At 38.1% G+C, this 26,814-nt stretch overlaps 1 protein-coding gene across 1 annotated transcript; it reads left to right on the top strand.

Moving 5' to 3' along the window:
* The first annotated feature begins 896 nt into the window (after positions 1-896).
* On the top strand, positions 897-18,695 carry Dydc1 (DPY30 domain containing 1). The gene is made up of 7 exons (XM_076834334.1): positions 897-950; positions 4,076-4,243; positions 4,980-5,081; positions 11,613-11,705; positions 15,278-15,334; positions 15,771-15,875; positions 18,657-18,695. Exons 2-7 carry the CDS (start codon positions 4,097-4,099, stop codon positions 18,693-18,695), a joined length of 543 nt encoding a protein of 180 aa, XP_076690449.1. The 5' UTR covers positions 897-950; positions 4,076-4,096.
* Positions 18,696-26,814: the final 8,119 nt, after the last annotated feature.

The raw sequence follows: 26,814 nt of genomic DNA, 5'->3' as shown, positions 1-26,814 counted from the left end.
TGTGTGGGCCCAGATTAGAGCTTCTGTTTCCTTGATCCATCAGTGCCCACTCTGGCAATTACTACTCAACCAGCTTTTATTGATGCCTCTCCTACCAGGTAATGCTACACCCATAAATTAAAACAGAACCCGGGAAGGTGGCCTGGTCATGCATGCCTGTAAACTCAGACACTACAGAGGAGGCTGAGGCAGGAGGATCACAAGGTGGAGGTAAGTTTGGGCAAATTAGTCAGGTTCCCTCTCAAAATAAAAAATAAAAAGGGTTGGAGATGTAGCTCAGTGGTAAAGCGCCCCTGGATTCAATCCCTAATACCGCAAAAACAGACATAACAAAGAAACAAACAAACAAACAACAACATAGGAAACGTTAGCAGAGTATTTTGCACACACGCCTGGGCCTGGTTAGAGTGCAATCCTGAGAGTCCAGAGGTCACCAGGAAGTACCAAAGTGCGGAGGCGTGACACTGCCAGACCACGCAGCATGCAGGGAGTCTCCCAGGGGCTGTGGTCTCCTGCTTTCTAGGTCTGGCAGTCCCTCAAGGCTCCTTCCCGAAAGTCCGCTGCCCCTTCACCTCTCCCACGCAGAGCCGGTCCACCCGCCAGGTCTGAGGGTTCTTTTCAGCAAGTGCCTGCTCCCAGCTTCTGGGTGGCAAGCCTTCTCATCTCTCCCCCAGTCCTTCGCGCGAGTGCCCTCCCCTCGGGCGCGCGATTCCGCTCCATCCCCCACGACGCTCGCTCAGCTCACCGTTCCGCGCGCGCCCCTGCCGGGAGGTCGCCCGCTCTGGCCCTGGAGGGGAGCGCTCGTTGCCTAGCATCGGGACGCGATTAGCAGATTGGGATGGGCGCATGCGCCGGGTGCGCGCACCAAGAAAGGAGGAGCCCTTATTCTCAGAACGGTTCCTCTCGCCTAGCAGGGCGGTTCTCACCGTTGGACCTTGAGAGCGGCACAGGTCTCTCCCCCCAAGGCCGAGGGAGAGTTGGTTCACTCCTGGGAGCTCCATGGGTCGCCACTTTGTGGATCCGCTCCCCCTCCTCCCCATCTCTGCCTTCCTTTCCGTCCTCTTCCCCACCCCAGTCTCCTCCCTCTAGGCCCCCTTTCCGGCTCCTTCTCCTTTTGCCCTCTAGTTCTTTTTCTCCTCCTCCTCCTCTTCCCTTTCTCCCTACCTACCTCCCCGCTTCCTAGCAGGATCCCTGGGTCCCGGGAAAGGAAGAGTCTCTTCTGCAGACCCGAATAGGAAAAGTGACCTAAAAGCCCCAGGTTGATGGTTGCCAGATAAAATACTGATAAAATACTGCAAGGCTATGTACATTTCAATTTCAGATAGACGGATTACTTTCTAGTAGGAAAATGGTCTAAAAGTTATTTATTGTTTCTCTGAAGTTCAAATTTAACTGAACCAGCTCTTTTTAAATTTAACTTTGGTACCTCTGCCTGAGTACTTTCCCTTCTTATTCAGCTGCGGGTTCTCCCCCAGGCTGGTTCTCCCACCTTTTAATGGCTGCAGAAGCTTCTTCAGGCCAGAATTAGCTCTTTCTGTAGAAGGGGCTTTAGTGGCCTAGGTCCCTAGTGGTGCATATAAAAACAACATTACTTAATGCAGGAAAGAAGGGCACTATTGTAGGTTCATGGACAGGGACCAGATGTTAAATGAGAGGCCCAAGAAGACATTTTTTCTACTGTCATTACCAAGGCTCTTCCTTCTCTTTGTTGCCTTGTGAATTTTATTGTCCCTTTAGGAAAGGTTCTCCTAGGGTGACATCTCAGTTAACTTCAAATTTAGCTGAGATATCACCCTTAGGTCCCACTGATAAGGCTATGCAACTTCCAGCGATTCCAGACACACACTGAACTTGTCTTACTCTAAGGCCAGAGGTTCTCCCCTTCCCACGTGTTATCCTTCTGAAACAGCAGCAGGACTCCCTTCCCTTTTTCATGTTACTCACTTCAAATGACCTGAGACATCTGTGTAGCACTGTTTTTTGAGTGGATCCCACTGAAGAAGCACAGTGAAGACTGTTCCAAGTCAGTAGCAATAATGCTTTTCTCTGTGTTATTAGGACACTAATACCAACTTGATAGGAAATTAGGTTCATTTTTGAGTCACTTTTCTGTTTTCAATTTTGAGTTTTTAGGACTATGTTTATGCATACACACATACTCGTTCTTTTCCTACTGCTGTTGCGAATGCAAAAGATAACATATGTCATTTCTGGACCTTGTTTTTTTTCACTTCATTTTGGGTCCTAGAGAACATTTCTTGTTTTAGAGAGCATTGTCCTTCTTTTTTATGCCTGCACAAGAATCCAGGGTGCTGTATCTCATTGATCCCTATTATATGAACATCTGAGTGGTATTCCAGTTTGACTATGGTAAATAAAAGTGCAAGTAACTATGCACTTGCATGTACTATATGCCATTTATATTTTGCTAGTATATCATTGAGATAGTATTCAAGAAGTGAGATTGGTGGATCAAACGTATGATTTTCTAGATTTTTGCCAATTCCCCTCTGTAGGATTGTATTTTGCTCTTGGACCAACATCTCATGACAGAAGAAAAGCCTTGAGGCCTATAGATGGACCTCAAGATGTCAGTGTTTCTGAAATTTTATGCAAAATGCTAGGTGCAGTTGTCCAGGGATGGATCCAGACACATTGGCATTTTGTCTACTGTCATTACCAAGGCTCTTCCTTCTCTTTGTTGCCTTGTGAATTTTATTGTCCCTTTAGGAAAGGTTCTCCTAGGGTGACATCTCAATTAACTTCAAATTTAGCTAAGATGTCACCCCTAAGAGAACCTCTCCTTCTCTGACTGTGTGAGCTGCTTGGAGAAGGAGCAACTGCCTTGAGTTGCATGGGAAAGCTCAGGGAATGAGAAATGATCTCTGTCCTGCAGGTGAGGAGATACTTTTTCCTGTTGAGAGGAAGGGATCATCTTCATGTACAAAAATCACAATGATGGAAAGGCACAAAGTGTTATCAGCAGAGTGGCAGGATGTTCAATGGAGCAAAAGCCCAGGGTGTGTTGTGGGCACGAGAGTTGCCTGGAAGCAAACCTGAAAAGAAATTTGGGGCCAGGTTGTAAGGAGCCTTTTTTTTTTTTTTTTTTTTTTTTTGGTCAGCTTTGTGTTGCTGTGACTAAAGGACCTGACAAGAACAAAGTAGAGGATGAAAGTTTATTTGGGCTCAGGGTTTCAAGGTTTAATCTGTGGTTAGCCTACTCTGTAGCTCTGAGGTGAGGCAGAACATCATGGCAGAAAGGTGTGGTTAAAAAGGAAAAGGAAAGCAGTTCAAGACATGGCAACCAGGAAGTAGAGAGACAGCTCCGCTCACCAACGACAAAATATATACCACAAAAGCACACCCCCAGTGACCTACCGGCCTACAGTTACCACCCAGTTAATCAGCATCCATGGATTAATCCACTGATTAGCTTAAGTCTCTCATAATGTAGTAATTTTGCCATTGATTATTCTTGCCTTTTCTCACAAACACCAGCTTTTGGGGACATCTCTTATCTAAACCATAACAGAGCCTCGTATTCTATTCTTTTATACTCCTAACCTTGGGAATACACGGAATTTTAATGTTGAGACTTTTTGTAAAGATGGCATACATGGTGTAGGAGGAACATCTTAGTAGACTGTAGGGTGAAGCCCTAGAATCGAGAGGTGGGTACCAACTCTTCAATCTGAACTGTCCACTTATGCTCTTTTTGCCTGGACTTCCTCAATCTGCTCAGTGGGGAATCATGATACCCAAAGTTTTAGGTGTGTTGTGAGGATTAAATGAATCAGGTATTGCTTGGCATAAAGTCAACTTGAAGTCAATAATCCCTTTCTGTCTCATGCACTGGACTGAAAAGCCCTTCAGGATTTTTAACTATTTTAGCTGTAATGATTTTAGAACAACCCTTTTGGAAGCTGTTAGAAGTTTCCTCGGGGCAGTTTGCTTATGCTACCCATACAGGGAAGTACCCATGATAAGGTAGAGTGCTTTGTTGGCGTATTTTACTTTACTCCTGTTGCATTGTAACTGAAAGGCTGCACTAATGCAAAATGTTTATTTTTCACAGGTTTTTATTTAGGAGTTAGAAATGGAGTCGTCATATCTTCAAAAGCACCTTGGAATGTGTCTAACTCTAGGTCTTGCAGAAGTAGCAAGAGTTCGCCCAGCGGATCCAATAGAATATTTAGCATTGTGGATTTACAAGTATAAGGAAAATTTAACCATGGAACAACTGGTAAGTATGAATCTCCTTTTAGGAATTAAGAAATGTAAAATAATTGGTTCTTTTCTTTTTTTAAAGATTCCATGTGTTAGCAATAAGAAATCAAATATATGCTCAAAATGGGTGGGAAAGGCAAACCTTTATTTCTGCCAAAAGGGCTTGCTGCAGGAACCTGGCTAGCAAGAGCACCTGCGCTGGCTCTGCAGGTTTATATATCTAATGCAGCACTTCCCTTCACCCTGATTGGAGGACTCCAGGGTACAACCTATGCTATTGGCTAATTTTAAAATTCAGGTGGGCAAAAGGGAAGGACTATAATTTGATCCAATTAAGACTGAATACTTTATTCTGAAAATGGACTACCAGACTATTTCTCATACATGTTATTTCTATTGTAAAAAATAGTATGTATTATAAAAAAATAACATGTGAAAACATAGGAGAAAAAATACCCAAAAAAGATTTCTGTTTACATTTTTTAGGTATTTTCTTCTATAGGTAGTCTTTTTTCCACATGTTTGCCTATAGATTTTCTTTTTACATACCTATGGTCATTCTCAATGTATAATTTTAATTTTGTGCTCTTTGTTCAGATAAAACACACATCTCCCCAAATTACTATATCGTTTCTAAATGGATGGACTATAATTTGCTTGCCTGTTTTCCTATTGTTGGTGAAGTTTTCAAGATCATTTTTGAATTGTTTGGTCTCTAATGAGTCATGTACTATTGCTTTTAACCATGCTAGAGGCAACAAGAAATGGTGGACTTGGAGCATGAAAGAGAATTGGCTCGGAGGGAGCAGGAAATTATGGAGCGGCTCAAGGCAGAGGAGCTCTTGTTGCAGCAGGTGAGCAAGAAAGGGAGCTTGGTGGTGACAGGAATTAGTGATGTCAACTTCAGTTCCTCTGCCACAACACAAACACTGGCAAACTCCTCAGCTCTGGCCACATGGATGTGGCTTCCTGATAGCTCCATCTTGCTGCCCCTGTGCATCCTCTTTGCTGCAGAAACAGCAGCAGTGCAGCTGGGAAAACCCAGAGAGCTTGATGTCGTGGAAGACCAGGGGAGAGAGCAGGACCTAAATGGTCTACCATGTCTCTGCTGAACTGAAGAGTGTTCATTCAGGGTGGAGTAAAGTAGGAGATGGTGAGTGAACACAATATTTTCAAGGAGATTTTTCAGGGGAGATGAGTTTTTTGTTTTGATTTAGGAACACAGTAGGGGGAATAGGTGACATTAGGAAACTGGATGATTCAGAGTCAGCTTCCCTTGGAAACAAGGAGATGAGGTGTGGAAGATGGTGAGGCAAGTGGAAGGCACTTCTTTGATTACAATGGAAGGACAGAAGAGAGGAGAGGCACATGTGGTTTTCCATGGCACATGTTGGAAGCAGTTTCTGTGTGGCTGTTTCCATCTCTGTGAAGTAGGGACCATGACCATCTGCCAAGAATGAATTGGCAAGTGGGAATGTGAAGGGTTGCAGGTGGCTTTGGGTAATGGAATAGAGAGTTGACCAAGGAAACTTAGCATTACAGATGGAGTATTCCTAAATTCCTAACCAAAAAAAAAAAAAATCCTAAGTCTGAAATTCTCCAAACCTGAAAGATTTTTAAGTGGCAACATGATACCACATCATGAAATTTTGTTTCTTGTCCAATATTATATGAAATTACTTGGGTGTATATGAAACATACATGAATTTTGTGTTAAGATTTAGGATCTGTCCCCAAAATATATTATTATACATATGCAAATATGTCAAAATTGAAAAAAAAACCCTCTGAAATTTGATATAATCCTGGTCCCAAGCATTTCTGATAAGGGATACTCAGCTGGTACTTGATAGCAGTTGATGGATGATCACACATTCATAGTGGTGCCCTTTGGTTTGGTTGTATCATTATGTGATTTCCCTACTTAGTGCAAGTGTAGAGTAGGCAGACTCCTTGACTACAGTTGGCATAGCAGGACTGGGGGCTGAACATGCTGGTAAGGGAATGAGTGGTGGGAGAGGTCAAGGAGTCTCAAATGGACAGCTCTAGGGTGACCTCTGAACTAACAATTTATAGAGAACTTCTGAACTAAATGTAAGCCACCTCTGTAGTTCCACCACAGAAGACTTCACTTTAGAGTCTCAGATCTACACACCTAAAAAAGGGAAAGAAGCTCGCTACTTGGATGTGTGGATAAAAAGAAAAATACAGACTAACAAACAGCTTTTCTGCCGGACTCTCCCTTGACGCTGAGAAGTGTCCGGGTGCCAAGGTGTCTAGATGAATAGGGCTGTTGAGAACATTGCTGCTCTGAGTCTTCACCCTCAGTTACTTGGCTTATTCTTGAGGGGAAGTGGCAGCATGTTGAGCTGGATGTCAAACCATTCATCCAAACAGGCCAGCCATCTCTCCAGCAGCCGCAACTTTGGGGATCTGTCCTCCTCTGACTGCTCCTATGCCTAGCATCTGCCCCCTGTCAGAATGACAGGGATTCTGTCTCTGTCTTTTGTTCTTTACTAATGATTTCAGATTTTAAGTTCTTTGGAGGCTTATCCCTCTGAGCAGGCAAAAGTTCCCTGGTGAAGTGCTGGCCACCCTGGGATATTATATGAATTTCTTTATCCAGCCATCTAGCGGTAGACATTTGCTTCCACATTTTGCCTATTCTAAATAATGCTGCAATGATCATGGGAGTTCAGGTCATCTCTTTGAGATGCTGATTTCATTTCCTTTGGATATTTACCCAGAAGAGGGATTGTTAGATTCATATTTTAATTTTTTTGAAGAATGTCCATACTCTTCAAAAAAATACTCTTTTTCCATATTGACTCTACTAATTTATACTCTCACAAGCAGTGTCCAAAATGGTTCCTTTTTCCATTTCCCTGATGCTAGTGATGTTGAACAGCTTTCATATTCCTCTTCAACATTTTTATGGCTTCCTTGGAGAAACGTCTGTTTTTACACTGTGGCCAACTCTTTCAGGACCGTGGCACATTTTTAAATTCAGCTACTTTTTTTTTTTTTTTTTTTTTGCTATTGAGTTAAGCTTCCTATATATTTTGGTTATGAACTATTTATCAGCTATATAATTCAATATTTTCTCAGAGTCCTCAGGCTGCCTTTTCTCTTGTTGACTGTTTCCCTCACTATGAAGAAAGAAGAATTTTAATTTGATCTAGTTCCACTTGTTTATTTTTGCTTTTGTTACCTGTGCCTTCAGTGCTGTATCCAAAATGTCATAGCCAGACGCATTTTAAAGAGATTTTCTTGTACTATGTTTTCTGAGTTTTATGGTTTTGGTCTTAAGTTCAGATCTTTAATCCATTTTTAGTTGAGTTTCGTGTATTGTGCAAGAAAAGGAAGGGTCCAGCTTCATTCTTCTGCATGTTGGACTCTAGTGATTATCCCTCCCCTGTGTGTATCTTGCAGGACTTGTTGACCATATATACTTGGGCTTATCTGGGGGCCATCTATTCCATTCCATTGGTCATCTATGTGTCTGTTTTTACACTGTTAATTACCATAACTTTGTAACATAATTTGGAATCAAGGAGTATAATGTCTTCAACTTTGTTGTCTTTCTCAGGATTTCTTAGACTATTTGGGATCTTTTATGATTCCACAGGAATTTTAGTACATTTTGTTTCTAGTTCTGTAAATGGTTTTTTTTTGAATTTTGATAGGTTCCAAATATGTATTAAGTTTAAACTATAGATTACTTTAGGTAGTATGGACATTTTAATATTATTAATTGTTCCAATCCATGAACACAGGGTTATCTTTCCATTTATTTGTGCCATCCTCATTTTTTTTTATAGGAGTTTTACAATTTTCAGTGTATGGTCTTGTATTTCCTTGGTTAAATTTATTCCTAAGTACTTTGTCCTTTTTGATGCTATCATAAATGACATTTCTTTTGTAGATAGGTTATTGGCATACAAGTTGTAAATTTTTGGAATAAGAAGAATCACACTCAACCCTTACTTCAAATGTTAAATGATTTTGAATTTCTTGATTATGTTTCTTAATTCAACCTAAGAATTATAAAACAAACAACACTTATATATGAATCTTACACTGCAGTAATATCATTTCAACAACTCATGTTGTGTGAATCATAAGAAATGTCAACCAGCATTATGTACTTCCCAGTGCCTCCAGAAACTGAAATGAGAAATCACATCTTCATCCCCAGATAATTGGCTTAGATGTATTTTCCAGCCTCAAATTATAGTTTCAGAGTGTTCATTAGACCACATTGTAGGTACAAAGAAAATTCTCATATTTCAAAATTTACTTAACTGTGCCATTAAGAAGCTTCTACCAGACTTCAGCTGGCAAATATCAGGAGAAAAATCTAATAGGATTCTGTAAATGCCTTCTAAGAGATAAATATGCTCAATTAAAACTACAGGCACACAGGATTATATCACTATTTGACAGTAACTATCTGTGTGAAAAGACAGTTTGAAAGATGAAAGATTAGCATTAACATTTTCAATTTTGATGATAAGGAACACTAAGTTTTAAATCCAACTAAGTGGAATGTTATCTTTAAATTTTTTAAATTCTTAATAGTAAGCTGGTATTATAAAAAAATCTATTCAAGAATTATTATTACTTAAATTTCATCAATAAAATATTGTGGAATTTTTTTCTCTCTTTCTATAACTGTGTAAGATACTATAATATCCTCAATTTTGCCTCTAGGCCTGTGAAGCATAAACTACTATCTGACCCTTTACAAAATAAGTTTACCCATTCCTAAGCCAGAAAGTAACTTCTCACCACCAGCCCAGCACTGTCTAGTAAAAAGTTAAGCTCCTCACATTCAGAAAATTTTACAGATACATTTTAATAACATATTTAGCAAAACAACATGTTTACAAAGGTAACAAATAGTAATATTTTATTTACAAAAGACTTTTAAAGGCAATTCCTTGATATTCCTATATTATACCCACTAAAAGAACAGCCCTGGGGTAGGTGGCTTATTTATGGAATCTTTTTTTTTTTTTTAAATGAAAAAGTGGTTACCAGAGGTGGGATACATGAGATGGGAGGGGAAAAGGGGGGATGTAGGTTAAAGAATCCAAAACTGAAGTCAGGTAAGATTAATTTAGGGATCTAAGGTCCTGGATGAGGACTGTAGTTAATGATATTGTATTGTATATGGAAAATTTTCTAAGATGGTAGATTTCAAGTACTCTTATCTCCCTCCCACACACAAACAGCAACCAGATGGATATATTAAGTTCTCTACCATTAGTAATCACTTCTGTATGCATATGTATATGAAAACATCATGTTGTATACCTTAAATTTATATAGTAAAACATTTAAATCTTGGCTCCAAACTAAAAATTCACAATAAGATGTTAGCACTGTTAAGCTGCAGAACTGCTCTGTCGTGGAACAAATCAAGATATATTTAGCTTTATTTCTGACAAAAATTATAGAACCCATGATGGTTAAGTATATAAGATTAGGCCCATCACTGTGGCATATGCCTATAATCCAGGGTACTCAGGAGGCTGAAGCAGAGGATCACAAGTTTGAGGCCAGCTTCAGCAATTTAGCAAGACCCTGTTAAAAAATCAAAAGTCAGAAAAAAACAAAAAAAGGCTAGGGATGTAACTAAGTGATAAACAGTCCCTGGGTCAATCTCTAGTAGTAAAGAAAAAAAAAAAGTTTATAGGAACGGATGAAAGTCACCATTATCAATGCTGGCTCAATTACACATGAGAGATACAAGTATTTTCTGTAGTAGCTTTACACACCTATGTGTCTAACCAGCGTTTTCAACTAAGCCTTTTTCTATACAACACTTATTTTAATCATTGTCAGTTGTAACACATCAGACTTCACTTCAGGTTGTATATGTGTTTATGTTTCTCAACTTTTTTGGAAATATTCTTACCTATAATTGTTCCATGATTACTGTTCATGGAGACCAATTTGTTCCAAACCCAGAATTGACTCTTAGAATAACAACTGGGCAGCCTTAGGAACATGTGACTATCATCAAGCGCCAAGGAAAAACAAAGTCATTTGCCTGTTTTTTAATTGACTGTGGATGTTGTTCCCAACATCAACTCTTTGCACAACTGTCCTCACCAAAAGACTAATAATCCAACAAGTTTTTTTTTTTTTTTTTCCTGGACACATCTTTTGGTCACTGAAATGAAATGAGTTTTAATAACTCATTGCTGGCTAATGTCATTCCTTGCTTTTATAAGATATGAACTAGTTGGGAACTTACATTTGTTGTAGTCTTGCTTTCATTTATAATTTTGGTGAAAAAATTCTGCTGTGATAATTCTGTTTTAAATTTTCTATTTTATTTTATCTGAACTTTGCTTTCATGTGAGTCAAGAATATCATGGTGAAGGCTTAGAGTGGTAATGTTGATGCTTAAGTGTATTTTTTTTAGCATAATGTCATTGTATAATACAAACCATATTTTGCCATTCAATTTGATAACAAAATAATCCACAGTCCATTGTACCTTAAAAGCACAACATCTGAAGTTCATTTCTTCTTTTGTTTTGACATGATAGATGAAATAATTTTTTTTAAATGTTATGTTACTATGATACCGTGATACTCCAAACCCTGTTAAGTTATAACATTGTCACTGTGATTCATAGCACTCTGAGCAGCAGTATAAAGTTGTGAGAGGCCCATACATGGTCTCTGTTGCAGCTACTCTGCTTTGCTGTTGCAGGGCAAAATCAGTCACAGTACATAAGTGAATGAGCACAGCTGTGTTTCAATAAAACTTTATTTATGGATGCTGAGATTTGAATTGAATATAACTTTCAGGTGTGATGAAATTTCATTTTTTGATTTCTTTACCAATTATTTAAAGATGTAAAAAGCATTCTTACCTCTCAAGCTATAAAAAAAAATGAGTGGCATCAGATTAGCCCACCATCCTTATAGCCCACCCAGATTCTAGTATATACCTGTTGAGTTGGCAACAAATATACTGATGATTATCAGTATAATCTTAAGATTTTTCTCACCCATTGTTTTGCACCCAAGTTTTGACAACTTGAAGATCCATTTATGCTTAAAGAGGTTTTATCTTAAAAAATTATCACAATTGCATTTGTAGCTCCAAGATAAACAGAAAATTACTTGATTTTTGTACAAACTGTTCTTCCTACAACCAGCAATTAGAAATCTTCCCCCTTTTTTGTGCTTCAGGAAATATTTGTAGAAACTAAATATTATGTGGCTGTGATAATTTATTTCTATAATTTTCTAAAATTCAGGTAGGTATAAATGAAATTAACCTGGGGCATTTAAGAGTGATAGAGTATTTTCCTGGTGATTAATCAGACTGTAATATGACTTACATATTTCTGAATATTCAGCAACAACTGGCATTACAAATGGAGTTGGAAATGCAAAAAAAAGAGAAAGAGAGACTAGAAGAACTTCAGAGAACTCAAGAACAATTAGAGAAGGTAATTTTAAGTTTTATGAATATGTTTATTTTAAATCTTCTAGAATCCTTAAACTGATATCATAGCAAAAAGATCAAGGGATTGTCTAAAGACCTGTCAGACTTTAGCTGGGTGACTTAAGTATATCATCACCTTTTCCATCTCAGTTTACCTGTTTCAAAATATATGGATAGAAACATAATATTATGGGTAATATCTCACTAGATTATTGTGAGGATCAAGTACAGTCATGTATGTGAAAATGCTTTGTGAGCAGCAAGTTTCTCTGTCAACATTTTTGTCAAGAGCTAGCTAATCCCAATGGAGTCTTACTGAGGCATAAAGAAGAAAGAAATATGGCATTTGCTGGTAAGTGAATGGAAATGGAGAAAATCATGCTATGTGAAATATGTCAGACTCAAAAAATTAAGGGTCAGATGTTTTCTCTCACGCGGAGGCTAAAGCAAAATAAGGGAAAGAAGGTGGTGTGGAAGGGTATCGAATATCATGAAGATAAAGGGAAGATCAGTGGAGTAGAAGCAGAGAATGAGAGGAAGGAAGGAGGGAGGGAAAGGGGAAGAAATATGGAAGGAGTCTAACAGAATCATGTTATATACATATAAAAACACACCAAAGGGAATTTTACCTTTATATGTGTGTAGAAAGTACCAATCAAAAATAAATAAATAAAGGAGTGAAAGGACAATCAGTAGAGAAGGGAAAAGAGGAGGAGGGAGGAAGGGAGGAAAAGAGGGGATGGGGATTGAAATCGAATTCCTTGTATATAATTTGTTAAAAGGAACCCAAATACTGTGTATAATTACAGTGCTCTAAAAAAATAAAAAAAAGAAGAAAGAGAGATGAGAGGAATGATGGAATGAAATTGTCAAAACTTTCCTCTGTATACATATGAATATGTGACAGTTATTTTCACCCTTATGTATATTAAGCACTAATTTTAAACAAACTATCAATAAATTGTAGGAAGACAGTAGTGGAAAAGAAACAGGTAGGGAAGAGCAGAGGGGAAAGGGAAATACTGGGGACTGAATTGAAGCAAATTGTATTCTATGAAAAAAATTATATTCCATGCTTCCATAATTATATCAAAATTAAACCCAATATTATTAACTGTAATGCACTAATAAACATGTGGATTATGATCCTAAAAAAAGAACCCCAATACTGTGTATAATTACAATGCTCTAAAAACAAACAAACCTAAATGTAGGAAAAGAGGAAAAAAGCTTACCATTTCTGATGGTGGTAGCTACTGTTGGAAGTTAAGTTTGTTGAAGAAAATAGCATGTCTATTTTCTTCAGGTTAAATGGATTAACAGTAATTTGCATTTTGAAATACATTTATATAGATTTTCATGTCTTTTACTAACATAAATTGTGCACAATTGATTTTTTAAAAGCCTGTCTTCAATGATTGTGTCTATAGAATGTCAAATGTCCAGTTTACTAATATTTCCTGGTATCAGAAAAGTATGTATCATACAGACTAAACTTAATTGTGGCTACTATCTCACACTCCCATGTTGATTCCATAATTAAAAATAAGATCAGAAGGAGGTTTTATAGAATATGTCCAATATGTTTATTAATGGCTCAGATGAGAGCATCGCTATTTAAAGGGTATTTTTAAAAGTGTCAAGAATGAATTGAATCAAAAAGATGAGATTTTGATGTATAAATTTAAACCCCTCTATGTAATTTTATAAAATATAGATGCAGGTGTTAAGTTAGTCTATGTAGGAGGAGCGCCTGGATATGCACATACATGCAAGCACAGCCTTTCTCTTTAGTTGATTAGTGACCCAGAATGAAAGGAGAAAAACAGAATCATATCAAGAAGATAACAATCAAAATCAGGGATTTAAAGTATCTTTTACTGAGGTGAAATGATGGTTCTGTTTGAGTGCCTAAAAATCGGAGGTATCATTTTATGGCTCCAAAGCCTCACACCCATGTTATTTCACTCTGTTCTGGTATCAGCAGTCTGTGTGACCAGAGTGATGGTAATTTTAATAATTCGTCTCTCCTCTGGTTTATCATCCTTTATCTCTCCCCTGCAAAGTACCTCTGCCTCTCCCATTGCTCAGAGACCAGTCCGTTCATGTTCTTTATTCTGGCCTTATTGTGGCTGCAGACACACAATTTAAACTATTATTCTCAAAATAAGTTTATAGGAAGGATTGCCAGTTGGAGAAAGTATTGAACACTTAAACTGTGAAGAACTCTGGTACATTTGGGCTTTCCAGACTGTCCAGAGCAAGAGAATCAAATGCTGCCAAGGCTCTCACCTCTGCTGTTCTCTGGTTGCTATTTCCAGTCTCTCTTATGATGGTCTGGTTTGCAGCACTTGAGTGAGAAATGTGGTCTTTAATGGTTCCTGGGTTTATGTGTGTGTAGCTGACACCATTGGTGAGGAATGGATTTCTCTTTTGGTTCAGTTAAGAAAAGAATTTGGGGGAAAGATTCTGACTGTTTTTGTTTGTTTCAAATATCTATTTCTGTGGTTGGGGGCTATAGTCCTATAAGAACATAGGAAAATGGAGTTGTCTTTGGAAAATAGTATCATGTATGTTCCTATAATTAGGATGACCATATGTATGAGTACAAGGTTATTGCCTTCCAACAGCAAATGATCTGTCAGGTCACCCTGCTGCTTTAGAATGAAAAGGTAGATAGTAAGCAAGGTTTGGCTTGGTTGGGAGAACACTTTGTCATTCATGAATAGGCCTCCCCTGTTAGGCAATACATTTCTACTGTAGACTTATGGAGAGTGTTGCCTACACACTACACGTCCTTGTTTTGTTTCTGATTTGAGGGACTTAATAGAAAAAGCTTTAAGTCTTTGATCATTTAGTGTGATATTACTATTTTTTTAATGGATGCTTTTAAGCAAATTGAGATAGTTGGTTTGTATACATAATTCATTTTTGTTTGTGTGTGTGCACGTGCACTGGGGATGGAACCCAGGGCCCCACACTTGCTAGGCATGTGCTCTACCAGTGAGCTGCATTCCCAGTCCAGATGTTGCATTTTGATAAAATCCATTTTCTGTATCTACTGAGATGATCATTTTTCTTAGTGTGTGTGATGCTATGGATCACACCCAAGGCCTCACACCTGCCAGGAAAGCACTAAGTCACATCCCCAGCCCTAAGAAGATTATTAGGAATTAATAGGAATTTGGGGAAAACACACTTATTTCTTTCATACTATGTGTAAAACTCTATTTATACCTGCAAATTCTCTTTAAAATTTCTTAAGATTTTATTAGAACTTTTATTTTGTCACTCTTTACATTTGCTAATAACTTGGCTTCAGATTTAATGTTTTAACTCATTTAGTTTTTAAAAAGTCTTACTTAATTATAAATAAAGCATAGCTGTCTTCTGCTAGTATTTCAGTTAAACTGTGATCTGCAGTTGTGTGTGAAGTGTGTATAGACCACACCTTAAAGAGTGATGGGTTTTTACTCTTAGTTTGATTAGAGCATTATGTAAAAATAAAAATGTTTGAAAATTAAACATGAAATAAAATGGGCTGTATTTAAAGTATTTTATTTTATTTTATTCTAGGAGATGAGAACGAGTGTGGAAAGTATGCCTAAGAGTGAGGATACTTTTTATTCAGAGGTGAGAAGAAAAAGTTATCTATGTTATGTGAAATGAATGACTATGCTAGGACGTAAATCTTAATTTTGATGCATCAGTAGCTAAAGGGGTATTATCAAAACTAATAGTATAAATATATGTTCTTGTGATAGATCACAAGCGTGATGTGCTTTGAAGCTAAATCTCAAAGCAAACAAAAACTGTGCATTCAGAGTGTGTTTATATACTTAAAAACTAGAATATTTTGAAATATTGGCCATAGAATTATTTACAAATTATGTATTTTAAGTTTCTGAATGTAGTTTTTCTAATTTTTTTCTTGTCCTTAGCAGATATTAGCTAATTCCACTAATTAACAATGTTGACTTTTTCTGATGTTATTGAGAAATTTCACATTAAATCTGAAAGATATTAGTTTCAAGTCACTTAAAAGTAAAAGTGAGTTTTGTGATTGTAGGAAGGATTTCTAGATACAAGCAAAACACTTGCTGAAATTAGTGATAGATATGGAGCACCTAACTTGAGCAGAGTAGAAGAACTTGATGAATCAATGTTTTCTGATGTAAGTATCAAAAATTTTTAATTATATTTATACACATACATTTTAGTTGTTGATGGACCTTTATTCTATTTATTTATTTATTTATATGTGGTGCTGAGAATCAAATCCAGTGCCTCACACATGGTAGGCAAGTGCTGTACCACTGAGCCACAACCCCAACCCCCAAATATTTTTTTAAAAAGCAGATTATTTCATCTTTTTCTTTACTTTGATAAAGCCTAATACATATAAGGCCAGAATTGGTTGGCAAATAGGCTATTTTTCTTCATAGAAAGTCAGTTCCCTGGTTACTGACCATTAGCATAATTGGCACTATGTTATTTAATGAAGTGTGTCATTGGAAAATCCATACTTATATCTGTATCTGCCTATGCCTATTATCTGCCTATGCCTATCTATATATGTCACCTTATCTGTCTATTTTGGGGTTAGACTTTGAAAATAACAAAATCTCTTCAAAAGGTGTGTGTATGTATGTGTGTGTGTGTGTATGTGTGTGTGCATGCACATGGGTAATATATAATCTTTGGATTTGGGAAGGCACACCATTTTGCTTCTCTTTAACAAGCCCTGGAACCACATACACATCCTAATGAGAGTGCATATTTTTTCAGTATATAAATACATTTGTTTGTTTAGCAAACATATCGTGTCTTCTGTGTGCCAGGCTCTGTGCCAGATGCACTTGTGAATAAGAGTTTTGACCTTGTCCACAAGGTTACTCTCTAGAGGGAAAATAGGCCAGAATTTGGTAGAATGACCAGGTAAATTATTGTCCAAACTAGTACGCTTTTGAGAATGAAAGGAGGAGCTTTCAATAACTGAGCTAGATTAGCAGGTGTGGACCTGGAAGGTACTGGTAGAAGGGCACATTGGAGCACTTTAGTTTGATGAGATGGAACTGCCAGCACAGATTGGGAACCTTGGTCAGGGAAGGAAGTCACCTACTTGTTACTCAGTGGTAAGGTGGAGGATGAGGAGTTCCAGATAGCACAATAAGTGTGAAGATCCAGGCAGGAGAGAGTATGGAGCGGAGTGATTTAGTGGGGGCGGGTAAGGGATGAGGCAAGGGACAAAGCAGGGGCCAGGCCCTGAAAGGACTATAATAGCTGCCCAGAGAATCATATTTCCTTACAGGCAGTAGAGTTTGATGTAGTGGAGGCTGACATATCCAGAGCTTGCATTTCAGAAAGACCAGGCTGGCTATTTTGTGGGAAGAGAATGTGTGATACCTGTTAGGAGCTTTGGGAGTAGTCTAGAGACAGGCAGCTGTGGCTGGACATGAATGTTGTTTTCAAGAGCTGTTCAAAAAGTTAGACTAGAAGGACTCAGTGCTTGTCAGTTTATGGCTATATTTTTATTGGATATCTGCTGTTATTTGACACTATGGTGGGAGCTATAAAACACCATTGAACAATGCACCTGCCTTTTGTGAGCCTTGGGCCAGTGAGTAAGGTGCTCTGAGGGACTAGGCAGAGATTTTTAAATTTTTTTATTGTTATTTTTTGGTACTAGGAATTGAACCCAGGATGTTTTGCCACTGAGAGACATCCCCAGCCCTTTTTATTTTTTATTTTTGAGACAGGGTCTCCCTAAGTTGCCTAGGCTCTCACTAAGTTGCCAATGCTGGCCTTGAACTTGCAATCCTCCTGCCTCGGCTTCCTGAGTTGTTGGGATTATAGGCATGTGCCACAAGACCTGGCTGGATGAGTCTTCTTGAGGAAATGAAGATCAAGCCTCAGCCTGAGATGAGCCCAGAGGATGGAGAGAGAGAGAGAGAGAGAGAGAGAGAGAGAGAGAGAGAGAGAGAGAGAGAGAGAGAGAGAGAGAGAGAGAAAGATGTTGAGAATGGACTGAAACAGTCCAGCACTGTGGCTGAGTTGCATGAAGCTAAGAGGATGGGAAGATTTAAAGCTGGAGAGGTGGTAAAGGTCAAATGGTACTGGGTTCCGCGTATTCATGTAAGGGATTTTGATCTTAAATGCAGTGGGAGTTATTCAAAGGATTTAGGGATTAGATCTGTCTTTTTATAAGCTGCAGAGAGGTTTGCAATGGGCAGCAGTGGATAAGGGTGACCTTTAGGAGGCTATTATGGTTATCCAGATGCGAAGCAACCAGGATTAGGTAGAGATGAGTCCTGATAGAATTTGAGATTGGCTGAGTGGACAAGGGAAGAGGGATCCCAGAAGAAAGCCAAACTCTTGTCCTCAGGCAACTGAGCTGAGTGTTACCATCTGATAAGTTGATGAATATAAGAAAAGGAAGGTTTTTGAACAAGAGGGCTTCAGTGTGGAGAGGTTGACTTTCTGGCAGCTCTGAGATATGCAGGTAAAAATGGCCACTTGGTGTGATGTAGGGTATGGGTCTGAAGAACAGGGAAGAGTCCAGGCAGGAGATTCAAATTCAACAGCCATGGGCAGAGGTGCCAAGTGAGTAAGGAGAGTGAGCAAGGCACCTGGGAGAGCGTGCTGTGAGTGTTTGTAAGCCTGTGGGCTCAGGGGAAAAGCTCGGAAAATTCCAGAATTTTAGGGGTGGGCCATAAAAAGAGGACCTCACAAAGAGAGTGAGAAAGGAAGCAAAAAAAGTTGAAGAAAGGAAGGGAGATGACCACCTGGAGAACACATTCATTATCATGTTCTATTTGGATATTCTTCTAAATCATCTGAAATTCGCAAAAAAAGCTTCATTTACATAGCAATTATGTAAGCTCTATTTTCTTGTCTTGTACCTTTTCACAATTCTCATTGTATTGAAGTCTTTTTGCTTTTATTTTGCTTCTAGGTCGCATTAAACATTGATCAAGATTTGCAGGATCAATAAATCTAAGAACAATAAAAATTGTCTGCTTATTTTAAGTTCCAAATCATGAGCTCTTGATTTGTAAGAATTTTTTTTTTTACCTCCAATCTTGAACTCTACATTTTTTTTCCAAGGACAACTTTACAAATGGGCTTCAAAGGGGTACCTTAAAATATTGTTTGGATATTCCAATGCATTTGGTTATTTGTGTGATTACTTTGGGAGAACAGGATGGATGGAGTTTGCTGAAGCAACCAAAAACAGGCAAAAGATGAGCTGTCTGCAGGAAATGAAGGAGGAAGCCACTGAGGAGAGCTCAGCACCGTTCAGCATGCTTAGATATGGCTTTCTTCCTGGGAGGGAACTACAGGGCTTTCTCCAGTTTGCTGGGAGCTGGGAATTCTGAATCCCCACTTCCATGTTGTGACTGGTCTGGGGAAGGAACATTCTCCACTGTCCTGCTGGAAAATTTTCTCAAGCTTAGCTTGCTCAGCCTCCTCAAGAACAGGCATAGGAACTTCTCCTTCCTCACTTCTCTGCCCAGTGGGATGTCCAGGATCCTGCCTTCCTCTTGGGGTTTATGAAGTCCAGGGACCTTGTATAGAATGTCTGTATGGAAAGAATTGAGTGGGGTCCAGGCAAAGTCTTAGGGTGCTAAAAGGTATCATTGCTTCTGAACTCATCAGTAGGCTCAGGTATGGGGGCAACTGCTGAAGGGCGGGTCTCACTGGGTTCAGACTATGCACTGCCCTCTTGGCTCCTTCAACTTCAGGCCTAGTTTGAGACTCTGGAGAGAACTTTACTTCCTTTACAAAATTCTTCCAAATTCAAGTCTATGGGATGAGTGTTTTCTCAAGGACACTGGTTTGAAAACACCCATTTCAGAGATTTTTTTTTTTCAATTGTGTTTTTTTCCTTGTAATTTGCTTTTCCTGAGTCAATGACAACTGAACAGCCCACTGCTTAAATGGAAAAACTAAAAGAAAATAGGAGAAATGTTCGTTTTTTGTTAAAAATACATGTTATTCTGTATCAGTTCCATGTACATTTTTCAGAATAAAGTCCCATGGACCTTGGAGAAATGACTTCTATGACAGTCTGGCTGCAAGGCACTGTGACCCATGGATGACCTACATTCATATCTGCTCAGGCATGAGAGTCTGAGGGCATCTTTTCCTTCCAGACCTCAGCCTCAGCCTACAAGGGGCCCATTATGAAAGGCTGGGAGGGGGGTGCAGTCTTGAGAGGGTCATCCTTGCGGTATGGGTGAGGGTCTGGGATGTGGCAGCAAAGGAATCTGAGCTTGGTTTGGGTATTTATTATAGTCTTATTTAAAGCCCTCCTGGCCAGAGGCAAAAGGTGGAAGAGACTCCTGTCTCTGAAGGAGATGAGTCACAGATTGGCTACCCTGAGCTGTCTTTCAGTATCCGAGGATTTATTGCTGATGTCAGGAAGATTCATTGTGGACCCACCCAAGGGTACAGAGGGATATGGCTTTTATCCTGATAGACTTTCTGTTAAGTGGTATCTCTTTGTGGTTTGATTCTTATTTCCCTAATGACTAATGACTAAGCATATTTTCATGTTCTTTTTGCCATTTCTGTATCTTCTTGGAGAGCCAGCTTATTGTTTATTTTTTAATTTGTTTCTCTTTTTGTTTTTGAATTATAAGAATTATTCAGTTATGCATTCTGATAATAGACCATCATCAGTTACATGATTTACAAATATTTTCCCCTGTTCTATGATCTGTCATTTCACACTCTGGATAGTGATCTTTCACGGCTCAATGGTTTTGATTTTGATCAATTTCAACTTATCTACATTTTTTTTTTTTTTGCTGCTTATGTTTTTGACATGATCTCTAAGAAAGCATTGCCAAATCCAAAGTCATAAAGATTTACATTATGGTTTCTTTTAAGTGTTTTATACATCTTAGCTTTTATTTAGCTCTTTGATTACTTTTAGTTAATTTCTATATATAGCAGAAAGTAATTGAACATATTATGTGAGGTAATCAAATGACTATCTAGTTTTCCCAGCATCATTTGTTAGAAGAGATTATCCTTCCTCCATTGAATAACCTTGGCATTCTAACTGAAAATCATTTGACCATAGACAAATGAATTTATTTTAGGATTTTCAGTTCCATTCATCGACCTGTGAGTCCTCCAATTGTGTTCTTCCAACAATAGAAAGTTGTTTTAGCTATTGGGCCTCACTTGCCATTACACATAAATCTTAGAATTGCTTTTTTGTTTTCATTTCTGTAAAAAAAGTGATTGGAATTTTTATGGGCTTACATTGAATCTCTAGACTGCTTTGAGTAGTGGGTAGTTGCACAATATTAAGTTTTTCCAATCCATGAACATAGGATGTTTTTCCATTTATTTAGATTTTTTTCCCATTTCTGTCAGCAATATTTGTAGTTTTTAGTGTACAAATTTGGGCTTCTCTTTGGTTATTTTTTTCCCCTAAATTATTGGTATTTTTTATGCTTTTATAAATGAAACTTTTTAAAATTTCCTTTTCAGATCATTCATTGTTAGTGTGTATAAATTATACTAGTTTTGTATTCTGCAATTTTGTTGAATTCATTTTTTAGAACTAATTGTATCTCTCTCTCTCTCTCATATATATATATATAAAATACATATAAATAATATATATATATATTTTTTCTTTAGGATTCTCTATATTCAAGATCATGTCCTCTATAAATATTAAATATATGTAATATATGTGATTCTTTATTTTTATACATTTCTGAACCTTTTCAACTTTGGATGCCCTCCCTCCCTCCTCCCCACACAGTTTTTCTTATTTGATCTGGATGGGACTTCCAGCATGATGTTGAATAAAAGTGTTGAAAGTGCACATCCTTGTTTTGTTTCTGATTTGAGGGACTTAATAGAAAAAGCTTTAAGTCTTTGATCATTTAGTGTGATATTACTATTTTTTTTTAATAGATGCTTTTAAGCAAATTGAGATAGTTGGTTTGTATACATAATTCATTTTTGTTTGTGTGTGTGCACGTGCACTGGGGATGGAACCCAGGGCCCCACACTTGCTAGGCATGTGCTCTACCAGTGAGCTGCATTCCCAGTCCAGATGTTGCGTTTTGATAAAATCCATTTTCTGTATCTACTGAGATGATCATTTTTCTTAGTGTGTGTGATGCTATGGATCACACCCAAGGCCTCACACCTGCCAGGAAAGCACTAAGTCACATCCCCAGCCCTAAGAAGATTATTTATTTTTGTCTTTTATTCTATCAGTATGATGTATTACATTGATTGATTTCTATTTTTTTGAACAAATCTTGATGTCTTGGGGGTAAGTTCTGCTTGTTCTTTTTTGAACGTTGTTTCAAACTTTATTCCCAGGCTTCTTCAGTTTAATTAGCTTCAAAGAGTCAATTGTATATAAGCAAAAACTGAAAAGAGCTGCAGTGTCCAAGGATCTTGGGCTTAAAAATATTAGAGATCTCAATTTTATGAGATCCATAAACAAAACAATTTTAAATATCAGTCATAATATAAAATAGCAGCTCCCAGTAACTTCTTCAGAAGTTGATCAGTTCAGTTTACCGCATCTTAGAAGGCTCATCAAAATTCTCCACAAAATCTGGAACTTGATCATCATCATCCTCTTCAATAGCAATTAATGCTTTTCCTTCTACAGATTGTTTGAGCAGAGCTTCAGCCAGTCTCCTTAAACTAATCAGATGGTCTGCACCAAGCTGGTTTAAGATGCTGGGTAGCATTTCTGTCAGTTGCTTTGTCTCAGCATGGCCTGTAATGGTGAAAGTGTTTGCTGTCAGAGACGCCTGAACTTTAGGGTTGTTAAGGTGAATCACTGTACATACATCACATGTAAACATATTCACCTCTTCATTACTTTGGTGGGGGGTGGACTAGGGTTGGCACTCAAGGGGTCTCAGGCAGACCAGCTGAGATTAGGCATATGCATGTGAGGATGCAAGATGCAGCTAGAGAGTTCTGCTTGTTCTTGATGTCTGATCCTTTTATATATTGCTTGAGTCAGTTTAATTGTGATTTGTTGAGGATTTTTGCACATATATTCAAAACATGTTGGAATTGTTTTCTTGTCTGGCTTTGGTATCACAGTAATACTGGTTTTATATAATAAGTGGGAGGTATTCCTTCTTTTACTTTTGAAGCAGGTAGTGAAGAATCAATGCTAGTTGTTCTTTAAAAATTTGATAGAATTCACCTCTGATGCCATATGGGCTTGAGTTTTCTTCTTTGGAAGCTTTTTGATTACTAATTAATTTTCTTTACTTTCAGGGTTTCTTTTATTATTGAGTCAGTTTTGGTAGTTTGTATATTCCTAGCAGTTAGTCTATTTCATCTAGGATACCTCACTTATTAGCATGCAATGATCATAATATTCCCTTGTAATCCTTTGTATTTCTGTAAGTTCAGTAGTAATGTCCATTTCTTTCATTAATAATTTGAGTCTTCTCTCTTCTTTACTTAGTCAAATTCAGTCTTTGTTTTTTTCTTCGGGAAGATCAAATATGATTTGTCTCCTTGTACAGCTGTACCTTGTTTTTCATCAAATTGAGGATGTTTTGGGTATTCTCAAATGTTCTTTTTACTCTTTTCTCTCTCCTGTAACTATCATGCATATGTTTGTTATACTTGATAGTGTCCCACTGGGCTCTGAGATATTGTTTTTTTTTCAAATCTTTACTCTTTCATTTGTTCTCAGAAGGATAATCTCATTTGACCTGTCTCTGAAGTCACTGATTGATTCTTCTGCCAGCTCAGACCAGCTGTTGAGTCCCACTTGTAAATTTTTCAGTTCTAGGATTTCTTTTAGTTGTAGATGAATACAAAATCTTTATTTCACTTATTTATTTTTATGCTGTGCTGAGGATTGAACCCAGTTCTAGAATTTTGATTTGCTTTTTTATGATTCTCTTTGTTGACATTTTTCTTCTGATAACACATCATCAACATACTTCTCTTTATTTCTTTAGACATGGTTTCACAGTATTATGAAACTTATGGGGATGAGGAGGAGTGGCAAAAGAGGAATAGACAGGCTGCTAGGAAGAGATCATGGCAGATCAGAACACGAGCTCCAAAGGTCTGGGCTTGACTGAAGGCGTTTTGTCCTGGCACTGAAGGTTTTGTCCATAGGATCAAACTGGTTTTATAGGAAAACCAAATTCTTAGGGAGTGAGTCAGATGGATTAGAGACTTAGGGCAGAATCTTCTTTTGTTCAATAAATAATTTTTGGTGTGGCAATGCAAATGGAAAGGAAGAGTCAGATGCCAGTGTTCCTATAAAGGACGAATAGTCAGAACTTGAGGATTCAACAAGGAGGCCAAGGAAAGCAATCATTGCTGACTTAATTGGAACCCTGGTGACTTGGAGAATAGGAATTAAATTTTCTTTTGGCAAAGATATACGGGGGAATGAAACAGTGTATTGAAAGAGACCAGCCAGAAATATCCACTTTAGAATTGTTATGGCAAAATGGGATATTGGGGCTAAAGTTTCAGTTTAGATTTACTAAGTTTAATGAGTCATCTTGACATGTATGTAAACTCATTTAGTAGGCTGTTAGAAAGGCAGAATGTAACTCAGGAGAAAGTTGAGAAAGGGTGTAATGGTGTGGGAGTACTGGCAGAGATCCCTGAAGGAATTATGCCTATTTTAATTTGGAGAGGGGTAGAGTGGGGGCAGTGGAGCAGCAAACAGGTTAAAGGGGAGTTAGTGGAAAAGAAGCCTCAAGTGGATGGACAAAAGGAGACTCTCAACCTCCCTATAAAAGTGTCAGTGAGAGCAACACATGTCACAGAGGGGAAGAAGAATAGGAGGGATGTGTGCAGAGATCCATGATGTCCTTTGGTGACTTTTCACTATTTTCGGGGGTGAAATTCACATCATGTAGTTTAAGGTCATGAATTCTGAAAGAAGGGAATGAATGGTAAAGCCGTTATGTGGAGAAGTTTGGTGATGAAGAGTGAGTGGCTTGAGGCTGTAGTAAGGTTGGAAGATATTCTCCTTGTGTGGAGAAAGTTGTTTTTTAGTGTTCTGGTAATAAGAAAGTAGGCAAGTCAAGAGGTAGGGACTGGAGATGTGGCACAGGGGAGGCAGAGCAAAAAGATGTTTTAAGAAGCTCAAATGGTGTATTTAGAGATTAGGAAGCTGTTGTCAGTCAAGGTCCAGGACTGATGTAGTGAAGGTCTTAACCTAGGTCATGGTGGTAGAAATTAATGTTAAGAGTCATATGACTACTAAGGGTGGGAACTGGTCTTGTTACCTAGTATGTTTGACATATAACTACTAAATGTATTTGAATATACCAAGAGCATTAAAAAGTAGAGATCCAGGGTTGAGATAGTGAAGGCCTGAACCCAGGTCATGGTGGTGGAAATGCACTGTATTAAGTTCTTGTGGGGAGCATGTGTGCAAGACATGTTCCCTGCTCTCAAGTAATTCAAAATTTGTAGACGATATAAAGAAAACCAGTGATGGGTAAGATACATTTCAAGACGGGCTTGGCAGCTTATTGGATGGAAGTGAAGGACAAAGAAAAGCCTGGTTTCTGGAACAGTGGTGGGCTTTGAGAACTCAGGAGGTCAGGCAGAGTTGCAGGTCTGGGTTGGGAGGGACACCTGTCCCAGCTGGTGTGTAGCAGGGTATATTGGGAAAAACTTCTTCCTGTTGCTGTCTATGACCTAGAGAGTGGGACAGCAAGGGTTCATCTGTATATAATTGATACATTTTCTAAGAAGCCATAACCACATTAGTTAATGTATACAAGAAAATTAGCTTACTTTTAAAGTCTCACATTCATAAAAACCTTCAGGTGTGTACTGCCTGGAATAGCAAATAAAAAACAAAAGCACAAGCTTTTAAAATTCATATTAAATTTTCATGAAAACCCAATTAAACCAAAAATTCAGATATTAATATTATATTGAACCAAGTTTGTTTCTAGTTGTTTTAAATTGCAATAATTTATACTACCACTAGGTGTCACAAAAGTTCAATTTTTAAAAAGCTCTTGAGGTCCTTTTGGAAAATTTCTTTTGCAGAAATAAGGTTTTCTAATGTTCGTAAGTATGACAAACTACAAATGTTCCTTGACTTCTGATGGAGTTGCAACATGATATTCCAATCTATGTTGAAAAAATTGTAAGTTAAACATGCATTTAAATACAAGTAGCCTGTCACTCATCATAGCTTAGCCTCAGACATGCTCAGAATACTCACATTAGCCAAAATTGTTGAACACAAGCCTTATATTATAATAAAGTGTTAAATAACTCATATAATTTATTAACATACATTAACTGAAAGAACAACTGGGCCTGAAGGAAGTTTAAGTCATTAAATTAAAATCCATTGCTGGTTGATGGGGATGCTTCAGTGACAGGGTATCCATTTTTCTCTTGATGAGGCTCAAGAATAGGAAGTAGAGCTGGGCACTGTGGTGCACGGCTGTAATCCCAGTGGCTCAGGAGGCTGAGGCAGGAGGGTTGCAAGTTCAAAGCCAGTCTGAGCAAAAGTGAGGTGCTAAGCAATTCAGTGAGACCCTGTCTCTCAATAATATACAAAATAAGACTGAGGATGTGGCTCAGTGGTAGAGTGCCCCTGAGTTCAATTCCCAGTAGTACCTTCCTGCCAAAAAAAAAAAAAATAGGAGTTAGAAGGCACTGGGACATCAACACTTGCTGATTTAGCAGGCATAGTGTTCTTCAGAAAGAAATCAATTTTTAACTGTAGAGTGTATTGCTTCTTTTCATCACATATTTCTTTCTAGCAAGCAAGAACATCTTGTATTTACCTGTCAGTTCATGTGACTCTCTTATGGTTGATGTGCATTTCTTCCAATATCTGTATACCATTGCTGATAGCAGCAAACACCTCCACCAGTTTCTTTGCAGTGAACACTCGTGATTCCTTAGGTACTTTTCTTCTGCTTCAACTTTTTTACTTCCTTCTTCCTCCAGTTTGATCAATTCCTCATTGGAAAGCTGTTTGGCCTCCATTGTAATAAGCTCATAAGTCTCCTCTTCATCAACATGCAATCCTAATTATCTCCCAAGCCCTAATACCTTGTTACTATTTCATTAACAGCAGAATCTCTGTCAAA

The sequence above is a fragment of the Callospermophilus lateralis genome, chromosome 15 (genome assembly GCF_048772815.1).
Source record: "Callospermophilus lateralis isolate mCalLat2 chromosome 15, mCalLat2.hap1, whole genome shotgun sequence".
Lineage (NCBI taxonomy): Eukaryota > Metazoa > Chordata > Mammalia > Rodentia > Sciuridae > Callospermophilus > Callospermophilus lateralis.
Note: the sequence above shows the minus strand (reverse complement) of the source record. Positions and strands in the feature narration are given on the sequence as shown.